The 21833-nt window shown below is 32.3% G+C and overlaps 2 protein-coding genes across 4 annotated transcripts; both read right to left on the bottom strand.

The window, feature by feature from the left end:
* Positions 1–4469: 4469 nt before the first annotated feature.
* On the bottom strand, positions 4470–6838 carry LOC133671702 (uncharacterized). Its single transcript, XM_062092548.1, has 3 exons — positions 6278–6838; positions 5937–6163; positions 4470–4942 (listed from the first exon to the last, which is right to left on the bottom strand). Exons 1-3 carry the CDS (start codon positions 6499–6501, stop codon positions 4935–4937), a joined length of 459 nt encoding a protein of 152 aa, XP_061948532.1. The 5' UTR covers positions 6502–6838; the 3' UTR covers positions 4470–4934.
* An 847-nt stretch (positions 6839–7685) lies between these two features.
* On the bottom strand, positions 7686–13661 carry LOC133671667 (MAR-binding filament-like protein 1-1). 3 transcript variants are annotated; one of them, XM_062092489.1, is made up of 5 exons: positions 13266–13661; positions 11497–11589; positions 10049–10092; positions 9805–9945; positions 7686–9643 (listed from the first exon to the last, which is right to left on the bottom strand). In XM_062092489.1, exons 1-5 carry the CDS (start codon positions 13546–13548, stop codon positions 7847–7849), a joined length of 2358 nt encoding a protein of 785 aa, XP_061948473.1. In that variant the 5' UTR covers positions 13549–13661; the 3' UTR covers positions 7686–7846. The 3 variants fall into 3 exon arrangements, with proteins under 3 accessions (XP_061948473.1, XP_061948489.1, XP_061948482.1); XM_062092505.1 differs by having other exon boundaries at positions 11497–11594; positions 13266–13660; XM_062092498.1 differs by lacking the exon at positions 11497–11589 and having other exon boundaries at positions 13266–13660.
* Between the last annotated feature and the right edge of the window lie 8172 nt (positions 13662–21833).

Below are 21833 nucleotides of genomic sequence, written 5' to 3'. Positions count from 1 at the left end.
ACATTTTCCAGTCAAAGGAAAATTTGGCTTGATTTCCAGGAAAGTGTTTTCTGGAAAATTTGGGCGGAAAATACTCTCCGGAAGTTATGAAAAATTTAGAAATGTCATATTATTTGCTGATTATATCAAATTTGATCTTTAAACTTTTGATTGCTATATATATATATTTTGTTTTGAATATTTATTTTTTAATTTCATCTCTTAAAATTTAATTTTTATATTAACTTTGGTCCTCATTTTTATAATTGTTATTTGCTTTTCCCTTGTCATTTTTTTATTGAAATTTTTTATCTATCAAATTTGGTCATCATTCTTTTGATTGTTACTTATTTTATTTGAAATAATTTATGAAATGTTAATTATTATTATTTTAATTTCTTCATCTTTCATTTTTATTTTATTTTTTAGATTTGATTTCTATTATTTTGATTATTATTTATTTTATTTGAGATAATTTATGAAATTATATTTTTTTTTCAATTTCATCCTCATTCAACTTTTTAATTTGTAAGATTTGTTCCTCATTATTTTAATAAACTTGAGAAAATAAAACATTAATAAGTTATTTTTTAGCTCATTTTCCATGACATAACCAAACATTGGAAAATATTTTCCAACTTATTTTTCATTACACTACCAAACATCGGAAAATAATTCACTTTCCTGGAATTCACTTTTCCGGAATTCACTTTCCAAAAAAAAATACTTTCCATCAAACAAACGGGGCCTAACTAAAGATCAGATGTTCTTTTCGGCTTTAAATATATGCTTCAAGGCTAGATTTTCGCAAACCATAAGTCGTCCAAATATTCAACTTCTAACAGTAATCTACATGAACCACCAGTAACAAATCTCCTAAACCCTTTTGTAAGAGATGAATTGTTATATCTTAGAGTGTTAGTTTCTTTTCTTTTTTTGTGTTTTAAGTGTTTTTGTACTATACTTTTCTCACCTTATTTTTTCTTTGGAAATAAAAGGCAATGTATTCTATTTATAGAGAAACATAAAAACCTTATAAACAAAATTATCAATTTGCCCCTTAAATAATATTATATATTATTTTAGCATAATTTTAGAAATTTATTCAATCAAGTCCTAACTTGATTTTTTATATAGGTCTAGAATAGTAATACCATGTATTAATTACATTCTAGTCCTTAATTTTTAAAATTTATTTACAATCAAGTTACACTTGATTAATCATCTCATTTTAATTTATGATCAATGATTCTTATATTTGTGGCCCATTAGATTCCTTAGTAAGTTGCCTCAAATATAAATCATAATTTTAAATAAAATAAGATTAAATAATTTAATATATTATCAATTCAATAATTAATTGATTTATATTTAAAGATCAAGTACAATGTTTAGCAACCTGTCATGATCCCTCAAATATTAAAAAAATATCATAAGTGGTTTGACTTAACCTTTTAGTGACTAGTTTTTCAGTTTAGTTATTATCTCTTCATCAAGAATGTTCTGATTAAGACATTTTACTATGGAGTATGTTTGCTTTGTCAAATCATGTTAGTTCTCAACACTATAGTAATTGATACTTTGAATAAGATTTTGAAACTCTTTTCAAAACTCATTTCACCTTAGCCAATGATTTCAAAATCAATACTATTTAAGAACATATATAACTTTTTTTTTTAATTCACCTAGGATGATAAATCCTCTTGATTACTTAAATATCTTCATATAATTTATGTTATACCCAATATTTGTCTCTTTATTACCCTTGATTAGGACAACATATACCAAGATCAAAACATAATACTCTTTATATAAGATAACTTAATGATCTCAAATCTATGGATCACTTACACAACTGTCATGTGAGAATTTTTGATAGACAAGTGATCTCCCTATATGAAATTTTCTTACGGGTCAGTTTAGTGTACATGTCATCTGACAAGCAAATGTATATTAGTTTTAGGTATCCCCTATACCTCGGTTTATAAGAATAATTGTTTACTTTCATAAAAGAAAGAACATAATATGTATTGGTCTCAATAACTCTAATTAATGTCTAATCTTAATAGAACATTGACCAGGGTCATTTAAGAATAATGCTTTGATACAATATGAATCTTATAATTATAACAACTTTATAATTTTATTTGCAAAGTATTTTTGTCTTATGAACTTTATCCTTACTCTAAATTTATTAATTAAACAATAGATTCATTAATCAAATATAAATGAATATTAAATATAAAAAAACTTTTATTAATGATAAATATATTTTAAATAAATAAAATCAATGTTACGTATAACTAATTGATTAGCTAGATGACATATTCACTAAAAAAAAAAAGACACTTCCTAACCAAGCAAATCATATAGAGAGATTTTAGATATTAATAGACATATTTTAAAGAAAAAAAAAGTTTCTATCTTTTGGTAGAAAAACAAATGCATCTTGAAAAAGAAATACCTAGAGACAATTGAGTTACTCCAAGTCAAAAAAAAAAAAATCTTATATGAACAACATGTTTCGCAACAACCACTATAAAAAATATTTAAACTATTTTCTATTCATACCTTTTAGATTTAGATTAACTTGGAAGTAAAAATCAATACTAAATTAGAGTTTAAATTTGCACTTTTCGCATTTAAGTAGATTGTAATAAAGCTTAACATGGTTGAGCAAACTTGAGGCAACGTATTTCTAGGGCCTAGAGTTAAAGGGTAATGCTCTGACTTCACTGCGACTTGGAATCCGTTGTCCACATAGGTTGTTTTGCCACCATCTAAGCACACTCTTAGGATGATTTATAGGGTGTTTTGATTATTTTTTAAAATATTTTTTATGTAAAAATATATTAAAATAATATATTTTTTATTTTTTTAAAATTATTTTTAATATTAACACATCTAAATAATTTAAGAACATCAAAAAAAATATTAATTTATAATAAAAAATAAACTAAAATTAAAATTTAAAAAATACTTTTAAAATACAAATACAATCCATTCTAAACTCAAAGATAAATAGTACAGAAGGGTGGGGTTACCCTGTTGGAAATCAAACAAAGGAAGGGGATTCCTTCACTGCTCAGTTCTTTCCTATCATGATTTCCAAGTTGGAGCAATTACTGTAACAGAACTAAACAAAAACATCACCGAGTTTCAATTGCAATCTTAATATTTTTGAGACAACAATGGCAACAAGCGTTTGTATTTTATGATTTGGAGTTTTTTTAGCAGGTAAAGAACACTTGAAATGCATATAAAAAAGACCCGGCTAAAATTACTTTCACAAATGCCAAGGCATAGACAATATATCAGCGAAAGCCTCCTTAATTTACCTTTGTACTTTCTTGTTTCTTAACGTGCTCAAACCAGTCATTAAAAAGGGCAGTTTAACCGATCAACAGACAAGTGTTCCAGAAATTATAATGTTCACTGATACCAGTGGAAGAAGAAAAGAGAAATTAGATTACTTTGGTACTGCAAGAATCTTAATCCACTTCGCTAAACGCAAACTCCTGACTAATGTAAAAAAGCACACTTCGTAAAGCACTTCCGAGGAAAGAGAACTGTGTTTTAAGCTAAACAAAGAATATTTTAGTACTAGACAGAATGAAGAAAAGAACTTAATGCTGCACTAAAGGATAAAACGATATCAGATTGAACCGCTCATGACACAAAAGACAGAATACAGCAGTATCGACTCAAGCTCCACCATTCTGTTGGAATGGCAGCATAACATGGTGAAAAGAAAAAACAACTTATCCAATATTGGGGGACTTGTCAACTATGTGATAATGTACTTCTGAAGACATGGCTTTATGTAGAGCTTAATGGCAAGATAACATTCCACAATCGTATCAAGCACCTGAATGTTTATGACTTTGGTTGTTTGAGCAAAGGAAAACAAAAGATCAGAGACGGGAAGAGCTTGTTTGGAACCACACCCTTTTTCTGCTATGCTAAATCATTCTGCTATAAAGTGAGCTTCAAGCTTGCTCGCTTGACAAAATAACCAAGAGTGTTGAGAAAATGTTATGGAGGTGTGCATCAAATGCACTTCCCCATGAACCTGAACCCATCAGTAAGGGAAATGGTGCATGCCATGAATACAACAGCATATATGCAGACACAGAGGGAACAAAGTATAAGGTTCCCAGACCTCAAACAGCAATGCAACCTAGGAAACCAAGGCCGAAGTTGCAAGATGGTCACCTAGAAACCAAAGCCAGCAAGGTTCCCAGACCTCAAACAGCAATGCAACCTAGGAAACCAAGGCCGACGTTGCAAGATGGTCACCTAGAAACCAAAGCCAGCAAGTCATTCAGGCTGAAAACAAACCTATTGTAGCTAGCTTCCTTGAAAACAGGACCTATTGTACAGAATTATATCTCCGAGTGCTTAAACACCAAGGGGACAGGAATCTAAGTCTGATTGATGAACTATGGCCACATGATCATAGAAAAGAGAAGGTAAAAAAAGAAGTAAAGTTACAGTGATTCCAGTGCAATGATATTGGCCTACTGGGCGTGTAAAGATGTCTCATGATACAACAAATTTCTTTTAGTTCATGGACATGCATGGAAACTCAAACATTTGTCATATCAAAATACAACGCTATACCAGAAAGCAATACTAGAAGAAAACAAGCATCAACTTTTCCAAGAACCATCTAAAACTGTAAATTAAGAGTTTCCTGATACAATGCGTACCCACTCTCATGTGATCCGTCTTCATGTCATTTGAGAACCATCTTCAAATTTCTTTGGTCATTCTCCATCATCACCACCAGCACAGAATTTAACTGATTATATATCCCTTACTATCACCATCACAGTCTAGATTGATATCCCTCAAACGTCACACAGGTTACCGAAGCTCCTTGAAAGCTGTGAATAAGCACCATTGTGCTCCCAGAAAAAAAAACTTTTCTTCATGTTGACTTCTCTTGTTGGTCAAACATCTGCAGGCAAATAGTCTGAGATTATTATTTCTGAAAGAACAAAAATTAGAAAGCAAAAGGAGAGAATGAAAAAAAGCAGCCGCATTAGACATGCATGCTGATAGGATAGCAAGGCAAACTGTGAAAAAGAAGGATGAGGTCAGTTAGGGTTATTAATTCTCTGATAATGGTGAAAAGGAATTGGTATAAAAGATGATACTGCAAGAGACAAACCAGTATCCATATTGGCTCACATTTGGAGTAAAACAAGAAATAAAATTCCCACCAATCAGTATTAATCGATTCAGAATCAAAACCAAGCACAATAACCAGTTGATATCAGAACTTGTTAAAATTTTAGGTAGAAACTAATTTCAGGATGGTATCACTTCATAATGCATAACTTTGTAGCCATATGAATGGTAAGAATGAGCTAGGCTATCACCTTAAACAATAAATATATCACAGAGACAATAAAAACCAAAAAGTTGTGGAAAGAGATTGAATTAATAGTTAAAAAAGTAAAACAAATGTATTGCTTGATCAACACGCAGTTTATCCTTACGTTCAATCTTTAAACTAAATCATTTCCCACTACATTCCTCACAGTCGAAACTGCTCTAAGAGCATGGGGAAAGACCTAAAAACAAACTAAATAAGCAGTTGGCGCAACATGCATGTGGATGTAGAACGAGCTTTCAAACGTATCAGTATACATTCATTGAACAGAAAATTAAACATTTGCCACTGAAAGCCTGTTTATTTGTGCACTTAAGCCAAATCTAACCCGCATTTCACAACCAAATTACTGTTAACACCAGCAGAATTGCTAAATAAATGAGCATAAACAAGTTCATTGAGCACTTCGGTCCAAGTAACTCAAAACTGTACTTTATTTACTCCCCAAAGGCACAAACCACTCTATGAAAACTAGAAAAAGAAATGAAGCACAACGGCATTTCACAGATAAGGTTCTTTTTAAGAAGTTTATTTAACATGTGCAGAGATTTCTTACTGGATCGATATCGCGAAATGGGAATCTCTCGGAGTTCACGCTTGCTACACAAATATTTACCAAGCAAGGCCATCACAGCAAACCCAGTACCATTAACGACCCACCATGTTATCGAGGAAGGCCAGCCTCCATATATGATGCATATAAACAAATGGATGATAAAGAGGGTGGCTGAAAAATCTAAGCACTTCTTTGACCTCTCTATCAAATACAGCATATACCTAGCTCTACATAAAAACAAAAATATACACACAAAAAAAGAGGCAAAACAACAACAATTAAGAGGCAAAACAAAACCCAATTAAGAAAAAAAAAACTAAGTATAACATAAATTGAATTACCCAGCAAAGGAGGAAGGGAGAAGGGAGGCAATGACACAGCGACCGGTGACAGTAGAGGTAGTGATAGTGGCGAAATCAAAGAAATAAACGAGAGTCAAGCGAGAGACGCGAGTGCCAACAAGAAAAGATAAAAAGAAACCAAGAGTGAGGTAGTAAAGGCACTGAAGGCATACGATTTGGGCTGCTATTAGCCATGGATCCCATACCTCTGCACCATAGAACATGACGACTCTTTTTCTAACCAAAAATCAAACAACCCTATTTATATATAATTAATTCTATTTTCCAGATTTATAACATTAAAGAAACGGTTGGTTGATTTGGCGAGTAGAAATATCAGATCCGATTGAGCAATTGAAATTCTGTTTAAGAGATTTGAAACCTTATATTTTTTTATTTTTAAATAGACGAGGGAAAAGAAGGGCCGTTCAAGATAAAATTCAAGAAGAAACAATCCTTCTGCTTCTTCAATTTTTGTTCGATTTTAAGAAAAAGACTTGAGAGGCTCTCTCTCTCTCTCTCTTCCTGTTACTGTTTTTCACTTTTTATTTTATTATCTATACAGTGCAAAAGAGAGGGGGAGAAAAAACGAGGGAGAGTGCTAGTTTGTTCTTTATTTTCTTGTTTAATTCGTTATTTAAAATGTGTTTTAAAATATATTTTACTGGTAAAATTATTAAATTGCTAGTTTTAGATTTTTTTTGGTAGTTTTAATATATTAATATTAATTTTTTTTAAAAAAAAGCCTGCAACTTGTACCATTTTATCAAATATATAAAAAGAGATTTTTCAAAGTATTTTTTATATAAAAATATATTAAAATAATTTATTTTTTATTTTTTAAAATTTATTTTTAATATAACATTAAAACAATTTAAAAAAATTAATTAAAATAAAAAAATTAAACTTTTATAAAAATAAATAAATTCAACCACTAACAAAATGAACCCAACTAAACTAACTAGCTTCAACCGGCAACGAGCCAGTTGCACCCTCTGGCAGTCTGGCTGCTGCCCTTTCTGGGTCTGGGTAATAGGTGAGAGGAGAATTTAAAGGTTTCTTAAAATAAAAAATAAAAAATAAAAATAAAAATAAAAATCAGTGATTCAATGCATGAGATTCCTTAAAAAAAAAAGTGAAACACATTAATCTATTAAATATTCTACGTCAAGTTAAGAACATTTAGTATGCCTGTTGGCACTGGCAACCCAGGTTGACAGCCCCATAATAAGGTTACGAGACATAAAAACCATTCATTAATTTGTTTTATTTTCTACCAAGATCTGTTGTAAATTATCATATTTAAATAATAGAACATGTATTCAAAATCACAATATGATGATCCTGCAGATCACAGGATTGAATTCAACTTTAACAAGTAAAAGCAATTGGACACAGTAAACGGAGATTACGAACAAGAATTTCCTCAATGTTATGCCTCGGGATCACATTCATACAACAACTTGGTTTACAGGAAAAATATATATATATATATCGTAGGGGAAGGGCGTAAAAACAAAGAAACAGCTCAACAAACAAAACTATCATGGCAACATATCAGGCACTACTTCATTCCGAACTAGCCCTTCTCCTTCTAGTTCTACCACTTTTCTTTGCATTCACTGTGACCTTCTCTTCAGCTTCAGTTCCCTCTGACTTCTCTTCATTTACAACAGTGCTCGATGAATTTGTTGTTTTACTCCTTGATCGCAAGTTTTCAGCTTCGGTTTTCTGTCTCTCCTGTTCATTTACAGCAGTGTTTGAAGAATTTATTTTACTCCTTAATCGCAATATTTCACCCTTAGCAGATGCCAATTCTTCTTCAAGTTTCTTTCCCTTTTTGTCCAAACCCTCCCTTTCCTTCCCTAGCCTCACCACAATGTTATGAGCATCTTCCATATTCTCTTGGGCCTCTTTGGCTGCATTCTTCTGCTCAGTTAGGGATTTGTAAAGCACCTGCTTCTCGTCTTCAAGGCTAGAAATCCGAGAATTAGCCGTCTCCAGCTCTCCAGAAAGTATCAAAGCATTTCGGTTCATCTCATCAAGGGATTTAGTGGCATCTTCTAGATCTGTTTCAAGTGATTTTCTTGACTCCTTGTCCTTCAACATTTGCTTCTCCAAGTTCTGCAATTCTTTATTCAAAGAAGAAACTATATTCTTCTCTGCTTTTAATTCATTGGCTGCGACTTCTGCTTTCTTGTACGCATCTACCAACTCCTTTTGTAAGCTATCACGATTTTCAGTCACCATTTCCAGATCTTGTGACATAACTTGCAGCTCCTCTTTAGTTTTCCTCAATTGTTCCTTCATTGCTGTAAGCTCACTGGCTAACAACTCACCACTTTGTTTTGCCTTCTCAACACTCTTCTGCAGGGTTTCTGTAACTTCAGCAAACTCAGCCAGAATCCTTGAGACCTCAGCCTGAAGCTCAGTGCACTGGTTTTGTGAATGCTCGAGCTGTTCTGACAGATCAGAGGCCTCCTCTCTCAACTTCTCAAGGGCTTCCTGGGTGATATGGAGCTCATCTGTTAGATTCTTGGCATTGCTCACTTCATCATCAAGCATTCTTCTCAAATCATTCCTTTCCCGAGTCAAGTCCTCAATCCTTGCTTGGTTACCACTTGCTTCATTCAAAGCAACCTCAAGCTTCTCCTTCAGCACGTGAAGCTCATATTCTCTCTCTCTCAATAGTGTAGCATCCAGGGCAGCCTTCTTTTCAGAGGACGATTTCAGATCATTGTACTCCTCCTGAATAGTATTAAGCTGCCTACTAGATTCATCTCTCTCAACAATTAAAGAACTGATCTTTGAATTTAATTCATCCACCACAGAATTCCTCATTTCTAGTTCCTTCTTGTTTTTCAGTAGTTCATCTTTCAATCCTTTGATCTCTGAGCATGCTTTCGCTAGTTCACCATTTGTTTGCTCATGCGTGTAATTCAAGTTCTTTAGCTCCAATTCCTTTTCAGCAAGTGAAGAGCTGAGATTTTGAGCATTATATTCCTTGTCCTTGATCTCCGAACTAAGCAAGCTGATCTTATCTTGTAAGGCTTCAATCATGCTGAGTTTTTCCTTCAACAGTTGTTCAAGAGCTTTTTTATCTTCCCCAGCTTTTGAGAGGTTGGTTTCTAGACCCTCTGCTTGAACTCTAAGCTCCTCAATTATTCTTTTCTCATTTTTTAGCTCCTGTCCTAACCCTGCGATTATACTGTTTGCCGAGTTTAGCTGGCTCAATAAAAACTGTTGTTCTTCCTTTGCCTTCTTCCGTTGCTTCATCTGTTCTTCCTGTTCATTTAATAGCTTTGATTCAAAGTTTTTCTCCAAGGATTCAATGGTAGCTTCCTTTTCTTTCAGTTTAGATATCATCTGTGCCCAACCAGTGCATGTGTTAAAGAAATAGTTAGACTTTGTAACCTCCTAACCTAAGGAGAAAATACAGGGCATTTTTCCCCTTTGAAAGTCCAAATGAATCCTAGTAAAATCAGGGTGTAAAAAGAACTTCAAAGAAAAGGTCAACAGTGACTTACAGATTCTACTGTTTTATCAGTAGCTTTCTTTTCCTTCTGAGCCAATGCATAGAGCGCACCAAGCACACCAGTACCAAATATGCCGAGGCCATTCAGGAGAGACAAAAAGGGATTTGGCGGTGTGTATCTTTGAATTGCTAGCTGTTCACAAAGACAGCTCAATTTAAAAAATTTCCAATCTCACTATTGCAATCTTTAAAATAAATGGTAAGGATTTATTCAAATATGAAGCACAGATCAAAACCTCTTCTTTTTGGTCCTCCCCTGGTGCCATGAGTGTAGCTTCTTCTGAAGTAAGACAAACAAATGCTTAATCAATAAAAAGACAGGCATGCTTCATAAGACAGCAAAAACAATAGTGGTAATGATGAAAAACTACTCCTCCAAGAAAAACAGAAAATCATGCGGGACACTCAAGACCTATATCAGAGACAATACGTGGCATGTACTTCATTCTTCATGCCTTTCTGTGACTAAGCTTAAACCTCCACCTCTTTTCACTTAATCCCACAAGACTTCCTAGATCATTCAGCATTCATGTGTGTTCGACATTGAAGGAGAAGGAAGCAAGACATCTCAGGCTGATGTTTAATTATTAAAGATTTTTACTTGGTAAGGAGTTCTTTTATCTGTTAAAGCTATCATGTTGTGGATTTTGGTTTTCCTACTTAGGATCCCTGTAGGGAATGGGGCTTTTGATAAGGAAATCCATTATTGCATTTTAAGACAACAATTGCTAAATGACTGAGCATTTAGTAAACCATGGCCTTCACTCTAATGGGAGGGAGTGGGATGTAAAGTTGGCTCTTCTGTCATTCATATAAGCCAAAAAAAAATTGATATCACTGTGTCTACTCATTTCTTTCCTTCATTAGAAGAGGATATATGAGAGGGAAGATACATAAATCACACAATCTTCCATTCTCTAAATTTTACAAGGACAAAGTGCGATCATTTGGAATCTCTTTTTTCCCGGTCCCATGAATAACAAGGAAACACAAGATATCATTGTACTTCTTCAAATTCTAGACTTCGGAGAGGTCCAATACTTTTTTTCTTGCGAGCCTTTTCAATCTCAAATACCTTGACATTCATTTTCCATGTAAGATTAAGGCATTCACTTGGACAGTGGTGCTTGATAAGATCAACACTGACTTTTGAAAATGAGGAGGCTTCACAAGGCTTGCTATATCTCTTAATTGGGGAAAAGAAAGTTATTTTGTTTTTCTCATCTTTTCTTGGGATATGAACACACTTTTTGCCTTTGAGAGCAGTGGTGGTCCTTGAGTAGAATTGAAGATTTGTTGTTGATGTACTTAGTGGGTTTTGGGAAGGAAAAGGAAGGGTGGATTTACGGAAATCTTTCATGTTTTGTTGTCATCTTAAGTTATTAGATTTTAGACAGAGCAGAACACAAGAATCTGTGAATCACCTCTCCAAACAGCTGTTATAGGTGAGATAGCAATGCCTACATGGTGTAAAGTTTTGAAACTTTTTGAGATATTTCCTTAGCTACAATTCAGTAAAACCAGAGTGCCCTTTTATCTTCATTTTGGTTTTTTGTTAATTCCTAGCTTATGTATCTTCTTTTGGAGGATATCCAATTCCTTTTGTGTACTTCCTTTTCATTTTTAATAATATACACTATTATTATTAAAAGAATAACTTCGAGCATTGACAAAAAATTCTTGCCTATCTCATTCGTTTCCTTCATGGTTTCCCCATTTTCTGTTCCTCTAGTTTCTCTCCAGTTTCTTCTCTCCTCTCCTCCCAAATTTCTTCTTTCTGTCCTACATATAGGAAATTCTCATCAAAATAGAAGCTTATTCACACAACATCCACAACACAAATTGAATAAATAAAAAAGTAAGAAAGAATAACGCATGATTTGAGAATATCTTTGGTCTCTAGATGTTATATAAACAAATTCAAAAATAAGGTAAAAGCCAACAAAACTATCAACCAAGTAATTTTCCTAGAACTCAAACACAAACGTGCAAGGTAGTAAGAGGTTTGATGTCACACAAAGAAGTTCTATATTCAGTAATATCTGCAGAGAAATAGAAGGTTTCAAAGGATGAATTTTGACAAAGAAATTTCAAATGCATGGGTGTGTGATGAAAAATCAGGTTTCTGGATTAAAGGTTAATAAGGCACCAAAGGTGAACATGTTTCTTCAACAAAGAGACACATTTTTATTTTCACTGAAAACCTTTAAACATGCTTTAGGCTTTCTCTGTGAACCAGTGCCTAAACAAAGGGAAAGCAGGTTCATAACAATCATACTACGAATGGACTTCTCTTCTCTTTCTCTTGATATTGGAAGCTCTCAAATTAAGTAAAAATATGGAATGTAAACAAAGACTGTTGTTGAGTTTACAATAATCATTTATACATATATATACACACACACAATTTTCCATCTCCATAATTGTGGTTTTGATAATGATAATTCTATACAAGTATGAGACTTGATCATACTGATGGTTCACAAAACAGACAGAAGGCAGGAGACAACCACAGAGCAGGAATGAATGCAGTCTTTTCATCTGAGGGACATGGACTGGGAATAGTGATTGTGGAGACTGATTGCTCAAAACTGATAAATGCAGTTTCACAGGGGAAATCAGATCAAGCTTCTGTTTGGCAGCAGAGATCTAGAGGATTTACTACAGATGTATACCTCCTTCAGAGAACACAGTCTTCTCGTATGCCTAGAATATGTGATCAGGAAGCACATCACTTAATCTGTGTTTGCTACTGTACTTGACATTCCCGCATCGAAGTCATTCAAATGCACTAAAAAAAGACTTCGGAAAAGCACATACAAACCGATAACCAAACAGCCTCTTAGCTAAGCTTCCTAAAAGTGAAAGAGCGCGCACATATTGTTCTCCCGATTCCCTTCATTGGTCAAGGAGCTCACACACGTAGATGTTACTTCTATTTCTTAGTTGTCAGAGTTGATGTTTTGCCCCTGAGAGAGGGGGGGGGGGGGGGGGGGGGGTGTTAATATCATAAACTTGTTTTATTCATCCATGTGACTGCTTCCTAGGTTTCCTGATGACATAGCTAAACCAATTTACAGCATATATGCTCACAGCAGGCATTGACATACTCAAAAATGCATGCCCGCCCGGTACCAAGAAGTAAGAACACCAAGCTGCATAGAGATGTAGCTAATGCCAAAATACAATTACTAGAATTTTCAAATCCATAAATTTCTTTCTCTAAAATATAAACAATTTAAAGACAAGATGTGACCCCCATTTCACCAGATAAAATACAAGAACCAAGTAATAATCGAAAGCAAGAGCGCACTCGCATCAAACCACTTGTTATCCACTAATTGAAGACATGGTATGAAAAGAGAAAACCCATTTGACCATGTACAGCAATTAAATAAAATGAAGAAAAAAACTACATATTTCTAATACCAAAAACCAAGAAATTAAACTCACTTGTAACAAGACCTTCAAGAGCTCTGGCCCTGAGGTGCAAGAAAGGAAGAACTGAAATACCCAAAAACAGAACAGCTCTCTTCTTTCTGAAAACAATGTCCTTTGGATCCTCTTGACCCATACAAGCAGAAACCACTCTCCTCCTCCCGGTCATTTCATTATTATTGCTGTTGTTCTTCACATGAAAGGAAACAGGTTGGGAAGAAGAAGAAGAAGAAGTAGTGGAGGAAGGAAAGTGAGAGTGTAAAAAATAAGAGCTTCCCATTGAGAAGCTCATGGTCATGGCTTTGTGTTTGGTTTCTTGATTGAGAATTTGTGATAGAAAGGATCAGTGCAGTGGTTCAGTGGCTCTCTTCTCTTGCCTCTCTACAGTGGAATCTTTTGTCTTTCTTCCAGTATTGTGTGTTATTTTCACTTACGGTACGCAAATGACGCTAATGCCCTTCCAAGTTGAAAACATTGCCAAATGTGTATGCTATCAGCTGCCGCTGCTAGTTATGGATGGCAGCATCCGCTCAACCCACCCCGTTGAGCCTTTCCCCGATGACTAGAGGAAATAATGTTCTAATTAGTGGCAAAATTGTAATTTTTTCTACACTATTTTACACGTTTATATATATATATCAAAGGAAACAAAATTTATATTGAAAAAAAAAAGAGAGATGTGTGATATTACAAGGAAAAATCAAAATTAATATAAAAAAAACTTCCTACAATAACAATTCAATTCATATTTATTAATCTAACTCTTTCATTGTAAACAAGTTGACCAATTAACCTTCTAAACTCAAAAAAATCATAATTATAAAAATTATTACATTTATGATTTGATCATTTTAGTCAAATAAAAATTGTTAAATAAAAGTAATTTCAAATGTTTATTTTTTAAACTAAAAAAATTAGAGAATTACTTAGAAAAAGAATGCTTTTTATCTTTTAAAATGCATGTCAATATTATGTGAAGTTAATAATCAAATCTAATAATTAGTATCTCTGAAAAGATATAGCATTATAAAAACATATTATGAGTTAATATTATTAAAAAAAATACATTAAATTTTTAAATAAAAAATAAAAAATAACAAATTATGAAAATTCCGATAAGATATTGGTTATGAACATTGAACTTCATGTCTTACTTATAAAACATGTTGAATCAAGAAATATAAATTGATATTGTTCTTATTTTATGTATTATTATCCCCTTTTCATTCACATAGTATAACAAAATAAATGAAAACAATAATAATAATGACAACAATAAATATAAAAAATGAATTTTCCCAAATTTCACAAAATAGACAGATAAGATAAATAATTTAAAATTTATATAATATTACAAATCATGTTATTTTGTCTATTCATGCCAAATACGTTAATTTTGGTTTCTATTGTATAATGTTATCCTAATAAAAAAAACATTTACTTTGAAAAAAAAAAACATGAGGCTATCATCTGTATAATGGTAGAAATCAATACAAGAGATCATACATGACCATTCAAAACCTCTCACTTTAGTTTGTATAATTCATTAACAACTAACAATTGATAATTAATAATTAATAGTTAACATTAACAATTTATAAGTAAAAAATAACAAAAAAAAAACTAAATGAGGATGGGATATTACTATCCAACCATTATTCACCCAAGCTCATCTAATTGTTTATTATTCTACAACGTGGTTGGGTTGCAACTTCATATTTAATGTTTTTTTTATGTTGTCATGTTACTTAAGATTTTTTTTTTAACATTTTTTCTTTATTGTTTCTTTATTTTTTTTACACAACTTGGGTTTTTATAAGGGGTTATTTGGAAAATTTAGTTAGTACTTATATAAGATTGCAATATTCAATACCACAAAGTCAATAACTCATCATGTCTCTCAATATTTTGTTGGCAAGTGAGAAAAAAGTAAACAAGAAAAAAAAAGTTAAAGAAAAAGAAAGGTGAGATGTTGAAAAAAAATAATAATAAAAAAAGCAAATGGAGCATTTTTTTTTTTAATCTTCTACCTACTTACCAAGCTCCTTAGTTATAACATCAGTTGTTGTAGTGAACGTGGTTATAGTTGCAATAGTGGAGGTAGAGATTAGAGAAGTCATGTTTTAGTTATAGCAATACAATGGTAATGGTGTTAGTGTTATCGTATCAGATAATTATGGTGGTGGTTGTTAGGTTTATGTTACTATTTTTTTTATCAATCGTGGATGTGCAGACCAGCTTACATGTATCTCGACTAATCCCCCGAAATCTTAAAGTTAACAACCATGTAAGCTTTTAGTGGCCTTGAGGTTTGTGGCACTCGAACTGGTGACCTCTGAAAAGTAAACTTAGGATCTAACCAGTAGAGTTACACCTTTTAGGCTGTTACTATTTATTTTTTTTTATCAAATGTTTTTAGGGTGTTACTATTAGTGTTATTAGTGGTGGTATTGATAAGGCTATTATCTTTTAATCTTTTAAAGGCTTTTCGATTATAAATCTCACTTTCTATATACCTTTGTTTATTTTGAACTGCTCCTCATTCTTTTCTCATTATCCTACAACATTCCCTAAATCCATATATATCACCTAAAAAACTGACTTTTCCCTTTAAAACCCTAATTCCCTTTTGATCTATCTTTTAAAATCTTAATTTCCTTAAAATTTCTTATAAACCCTAAAATTATGGTTTCATATTTAACATAACCCCTAAGAAAAATTATAATTTCACTCATAAATAAACCAAAACACTTTGTTGGAAAAAGAGAAAGATGAAAAAATAAAGGTAAAAAAAAAAGGTTGAAAAAGAAGAGAGGTAAAAGGACATTGAAAAAACAAGACGTGAGAGGATGTATTGAAAAAACAGGAGGTTGGAGAAGCATTTTTTTTCTCAATCGTGTACTTTTATCCACCAATTTTTTTAATTGTGCTTACATATGTAGGAGAGGTGATTGTAGTTATGATTGAAACAAAGAAGGTGGTGGTTAAAGCAGTCATAGTTTTAATTATGTTAATGGTAGTAATTGTTGTGGTGTTGGTGTTATTGTAGCTAGTGGTTATGGTGGTGGTTGTTTGATTTGTATTAGGTAACGTTTGGGAACGCGGTTCAACCCGCGATCCCAAAAAAATTTTAAATTTTTTTTTTTGTTAAAATTTAATATGGTTTGTACGTTTTGGATCGTTTTGATGTGCTGATGTCAAAAATAATTTTTAAAAAATGAAAAAACATCATTGACATGCATTTTGGCACGAAAAGTTATTTGAAAAGCACCTGCAATCACATTGTCAAACAAGCTCTTAGTGTTAAAGTTGGCTTAAGTTAAAAGTCACATGGACAATGGTCCAAGACCTCTACTAAATAAAAGGCCCTAAGAATAAGAAGTATTAATAAATTATACTTTATGAAATGAAAATTACCACCACTTACCCCAAAGTACAAAATGAAGATTATTCAAGGCCTCACTTGTCAGACATACATAAAAAATAAAAAAATATTTTTTAAATACTTTAAAATATCTCATTTATAGTTTCACTCAATGTCCCCAACTCAGCCAGGTTGGGCCAACTAACAACCCAACAGACCTCTCTTTTGTTTTTTTGTTGTTGGCTGGACTCCGCCTAGCCATCTAGTTTGGGTTAAAATGGGTCCAACACATAGCCCACATCGTTGTTGGCCCGACCCAACGACCATGTTAATTATTTTAGTTGTTGCATACACAATGAATTATGCATGCAGCGACCACGGAGGGAAGGGCTAGGGAAAAAAAGAGAGAGCAAGAGACTACTTAGTATGGGAGGAGTGGTCGGTCGATTCTGCTGTTGACTAGTAGTGGAGCTCTTGGTAGAGATGTTGATGAGTGGTGCTGGTTGCTAGGAAAAAAGGTGACCAGTGATTATTGTATGACAAAGAGAGAGAAAGGAGAAGCTCACGATGGCTACTCTTGTTGCCGGTAAGAAGATGAGTTGGTGAAGGAGGTTGGGTCGTTGTTGGTCACAGTGGTGCTGAGGTGGTTATGGCTGAAGAAGCTGAAGTTGTGGCGGCAAAAAAAAAAGTAATAATGGCAAAAAAACTAGGGAAAAGACTGATTTTTTACTAACTTTGAACTCTAAAGGGTGGAAGAGAGATTTTTTTTTTATTGGGGACAAATCTTAACCCTTGATTCAACTGGGTAGGATCCTAACCGTTAACTCAAGATGTAATCATGGACTGAAAAGTTGGTAGTTAAAGGCTGTTTGAGATGACCTCTTTGGGGTGGTGACACGATAGCTGTGGTGTCAATCAGCCAGAAAGAACTATATTGGGGTATAGTCAAATGTCAAGCCATCATGGTGGTTCATGTTTTGTCAAATTTGGTGAAAAGATGAAACATTAAATGCATCTAAAAAGTAGCCACCTGAGCAGCCTTTTTCAAGCAAAAAGAAGAAGATGATGAACAGTAACCAGACGACGTGTCGTCTGGTTTTTTTTGTATTGTTTTCAAAACAGTGTTGTTTTTCGCTTTAGGGTTTTAATTTAGGAATTTGGTCAAGTTCAATTTGGTCCTCTCACTTTTGATTCCTTTCAATTGCACCCCTAATTGGTCCGGAACTTTTAATTTTATGCAATTTTGTCTTGTCAAACTTCAATATCAACCCAAATTTTAGCTTCTTTTTCATTTTTGGTTCTTGGTTTTGGATTTGTGCAAATTAACCTTGAATTGATAATTAAACTTTCAAATATCTTTAATTTCATCCCTGATTTAGATAATTTAGTCATTAGAGTTTGACGCCTCTTTCAAAAAGGTCTTTGGTTGTGAATTTCTTCAATTTAACCCATAATTGACCCTAAACTATCATTTTTCTTGCATTTTTACTCCTGATTTGAACCAATTGACTTTATAAAAATTAAGTTTAGTCCTCTAAAATTTCAATTTTCTCAATTAAGCTCAACTTGGGTTTTCAAACTTAATTTTTCATTAATTGAGCCCCAAATAAAATTAATTTAACCCATTTAAAGTATAATTAAATCCTTGCACTTAATTAAATCCTTTAATTTGACCCAAATTAACTCTTAAACATAATTAAACTTTAGTTTGGTCCATGATTAAGTTAAATTGATATATTAAAAATCTAATTATATTTCTGGACTTATTTTTTATGCAGATTTGTTCAATAATAATTTAATTTGACCTTGAATCTGCATTGTCTCTCTAGTTTTAGATACAATGAGGTATGATTAAGCTTCTAATTTCATCCAAAATTTCAACTTGATTCTTTTATACATTTAAAATCTTCTTTGGTTTACTTTTGCCACATCACTAGTTTTCTTGTTATTATTATTTATTTTTTATTTTTTAAAATAAATTTTATGGAAACATACAACATAAAATATTATAGGTTATAATACAAGAAAACCATAAGCATTTTATTAAAAGTTAAGCTCTTTTCTACTATTAGTTTAGCATATTGAAGTTATGGATATTTTTCTTTTTAGAGAAAACAATCTTTGTTATAAGAATTCGTTATCATGGAGTTGGTTTGGTCTTAATTTTTGGTGCTTGCATAAACAACAATAAGGCACTTGGGCATCTTAATATACGTTGACAACATATTCTTGTGAATTGGTTTTTTAATGTGTTTTTCTCTTACAAATTTTATCCTTTTATTTTTGTTTACTACATGTGATTATACATATAACTTTGGTGTCACCCACCATTTTTTTTTATGGTTTTGGCAACTACATATTTAGATTGATGCTTTTAGGTTGCCTTTATTATTATTATTATTATTATTATTATTATTATTATTATTATTATTATCTACAATTTATATTGGTACTCATATAATTACTGTTTCTATAATAGTCTATGCTTTAACAAAATTTATTTGTTCTCATCATCTATATTTTAGTTAATGATTGCAAGTATATGTCGTTCTAATATAGAAAAGGTAATTGTTCTATTCTTAATAATGGTCCTAGACAGTTGCAAAATGCTTATTTAAGTTGATCATATTTTTAAATTCTGTCTAGAATATCAAACTCACGCACAGTAAAAATATTTAGTTTCTATTTTCACTCAAAATGCTAGGTTAGTACTTGTTTCAAGATCTTTTGCTATCAAAGGTAATTCTTTTTAATTCAAAGTGTATATATAATGTTATTATATGTTATCTACAATGATGTAGGTTAAAAATTTCAATATTCTTTCATCCTTTCTTCAAGGCGTTCTTTATTCACCATATCTTATCTTCTTTTTTATGTGAAAGTTCTAATATAATTATTGTAAATCATGAGCTATGTTTGCATGAGTTTGATAGTGCGATATTTAATGTTTTTCAAAAGTAATTTTCAATTAAAAATATATTAAAATAATTTTTTTCATATATTTTTTTATTTTTTACACCAACACATCAAAACAATAAAAAAACACTTAAAAACATCAATTTAATGCATTTTCAAAATAGTTTGAAAATCACTTTTAAAAAAAAAATTCACTATAATAATGTTTTTCTTTAATCTATAGATATTTTTTATAATTTTGGTTATATCTTTCAACATTAGATTTATTGAGGATTAGACTTCATAATTTTTTCAATTTACTTTTTATAATATTATTTCAATCTCATAATCTAAACCACGAGTTTGACAGGTTGACTTAAGATTTTTCCTCTTTCTCTTCTTATTTTTTTTTAATTTGATCCTTCAACATTAGATTGATTAAGAATTAGGATTTGTGATTTATTTTGGTTTGCTTTCTATGAGGTAATTCCCGTCTCATAACTTGAGTCATGAGTTTTGCTATTTAACTCATGTTGACTTAAGTTGTTTTTAATGTCTTTTTTTAGTAAAATATTTTTTCAATTTAATCTTTCAATACTGAGTTTCAACACTGATTTGATTGAGAATTGAACTTCAAAATTTATTTTAATTTGCTTTTTATTGGGTTATTCTAGTCTAATTACCCAAGTTGCGAGTTTGACAGGTTAATTAGGGTTGACTCGGGTTATTTTTTTTTATTTTTTTTTCAATTTTATCCGTCAATATTAAGTTTATTGAAAATTAATCTTCATAATTTATTTTGATATACTTTCTATGGGGTTATTATAGTCTCATGACATGATATATAGATTGACAAGCTAACTCAGGTTAATTCAATATGTTTCTGTCTCAATATTTATATATAAAAAATATCATCTTGAATATTTATTTGAGTCAAACTATATTTTTGTTGATCATCCGAGTTGTTTTTAAATCTACCAAGTTTAAAAGATCACATCGAGTTAATCCCTATACAATTAAAAAAAAATATTAGAAAAAATATTAGTTACGTCTAAATTTTTTTTTCTTAGGGTTGAAAAAATTTTGATCTGATCGGCTAAAAATCTAGTTTACTTTATCAATTTCCTTGATTTTATTATTTAAGATTTTTCTTTTCTTTTCTTGAATGATTACTCGGGTTAAAGAGGCTATGGCAGAAGAAGAAGAAGAAGCAGAAGTGGGCTAGTCTAGTTGTCGCTTTAAGGGACACGTACGAATCGAATGGATACACAATTTTAAGGCTTCCTATCGGAGCCCAAGGTCATGACATAGGTGATCCATACCGGCTTAGAGCCTAAGGCAAGACCAGGGCTGTTTCATGTTACTTGAGCCCAACTCTATCCTCAGCTGCTATCTATTTATTATTCCATCTCTTTGCATCACAGCACTACCTGATCATTGAAATAATAATATTTTTATAAAGATTTCTTATAATGCATAAACCACTCGAAGAGCATGAAGCGATTCCATGTGATACAAAATTATAATTTTATGGAGATCAGAATAATATCTACTTGAAGGGGAGAAAAAGAAGACGGCAAAAGATGATTAGTCCTAGGAACAGAGAGAGAACCTGGTAGCATCATCTCAAAGAAGATTAGTATAAAATGCTTCATTTATCAAAAGCCATTGGGCAGTCTCTGCGATTTACCGCCATGAGCCCACCACTCGTATAGGTGGTTTCTTAGCCCTTGACTTGGAGGGGATGTGTGGGGCTCAAAACTCCCTGCGACGAACAATTCCATCCGACCCCGCATGATGAAGAATGTCTTTTTTCACCAAGTTGGTGTCTCCTAAAGAGCATCAATTATGATGCAACCCGTGCAAGTTTCGACAAGTTCGAAATTAGGTGTACCAATGCAAGCTAAAAGGACACTTGCCATGCTGCTTTGGCCAAGATTTGGTCACCCCTAAGCTTAATGCCAATTCATGAAAGGATCGCTGAAGTTTTGTTTAATAAGATGGGGAATCTCATGAAAACAGGAGGTTGATGGATCACAAGGTTCTATAATACTTCTTTATGGGTTTGGATGGTCTTAATCTGTCGCAAAAAGCATGGTTAGCTTACATTAATGGCCTGGGAATATGTCCAATAGTTATACACTCAACTAGCTTATGAAAAAGATGCCAGATTTCTAAAGTAAAGAAAGAGACGCTACTTGGGTTGCATGCGTTCTTGCTGCGGAAAAACGCAGTTTCATTGTTCATCAACTCACAATCACAAGAGGGGGCAGGAATAAAATCAACCACAGTTTCATCGTTCCAGTATCTAGAAAGAACAGACA

The sequence above is a fragment of the Populus nigra genome, chromosome 1 (genome assembly GCF_951802175.1).
Source record: "Populus nigra chromosome 1, ddPopNigr1.1, whole genome shotgun sequence".
Lineage (NCBI taxonomy): Eukaryota > Viridiplantae > Streptophyta > Magnoliopsida > Malpighiales > Salicaceae > Populus > Populus nigra.
The sequence above is the reverse complement of the archived record's forward strand: the minus strand, read 5'-3'. Positions and strand labels throughout refer to the sequence as shown.

Bases quoted from the DNA above. Each gene is read 5' to 3' on its own strand.
- LOC133671702 (XM_062092548.1), bottom strand. From the start codon at position 6,501: ATGTTCTATGGTGCAGAGGTATGGGATCCATGGCTAATAGCAGCCCAA. The intron at 6,164-6,277 runs GTAATTCAATTT...GTTTTTATGTAG, and splicing joins CTCCCTTCCTCCTTTGCTGG to AGCTAGGTATATGCTGTATT.
- LOC133671667 (XM_062092489.1), bottom strand. From the start codon at position 13,548: ATGACCATGAGCTTCTCAATGGGAAGCTCTTATTTTTTACACTCTCAC. The intron at 11,590-13,265 runs GTGAGTTTAATT...TATGTAGGACAG, and splicing joins TCTTGAAGGTCTTGTTACAA to AAAGAAGAAATTTGGGAGGA. The intron at 10,093-11,496 runs GCAAGAATTTTT...GTCTTACTTCAG, and splicing joins GAAGGAAACGAATGAGATAG to AAGAAGCTACACTCATGGCA.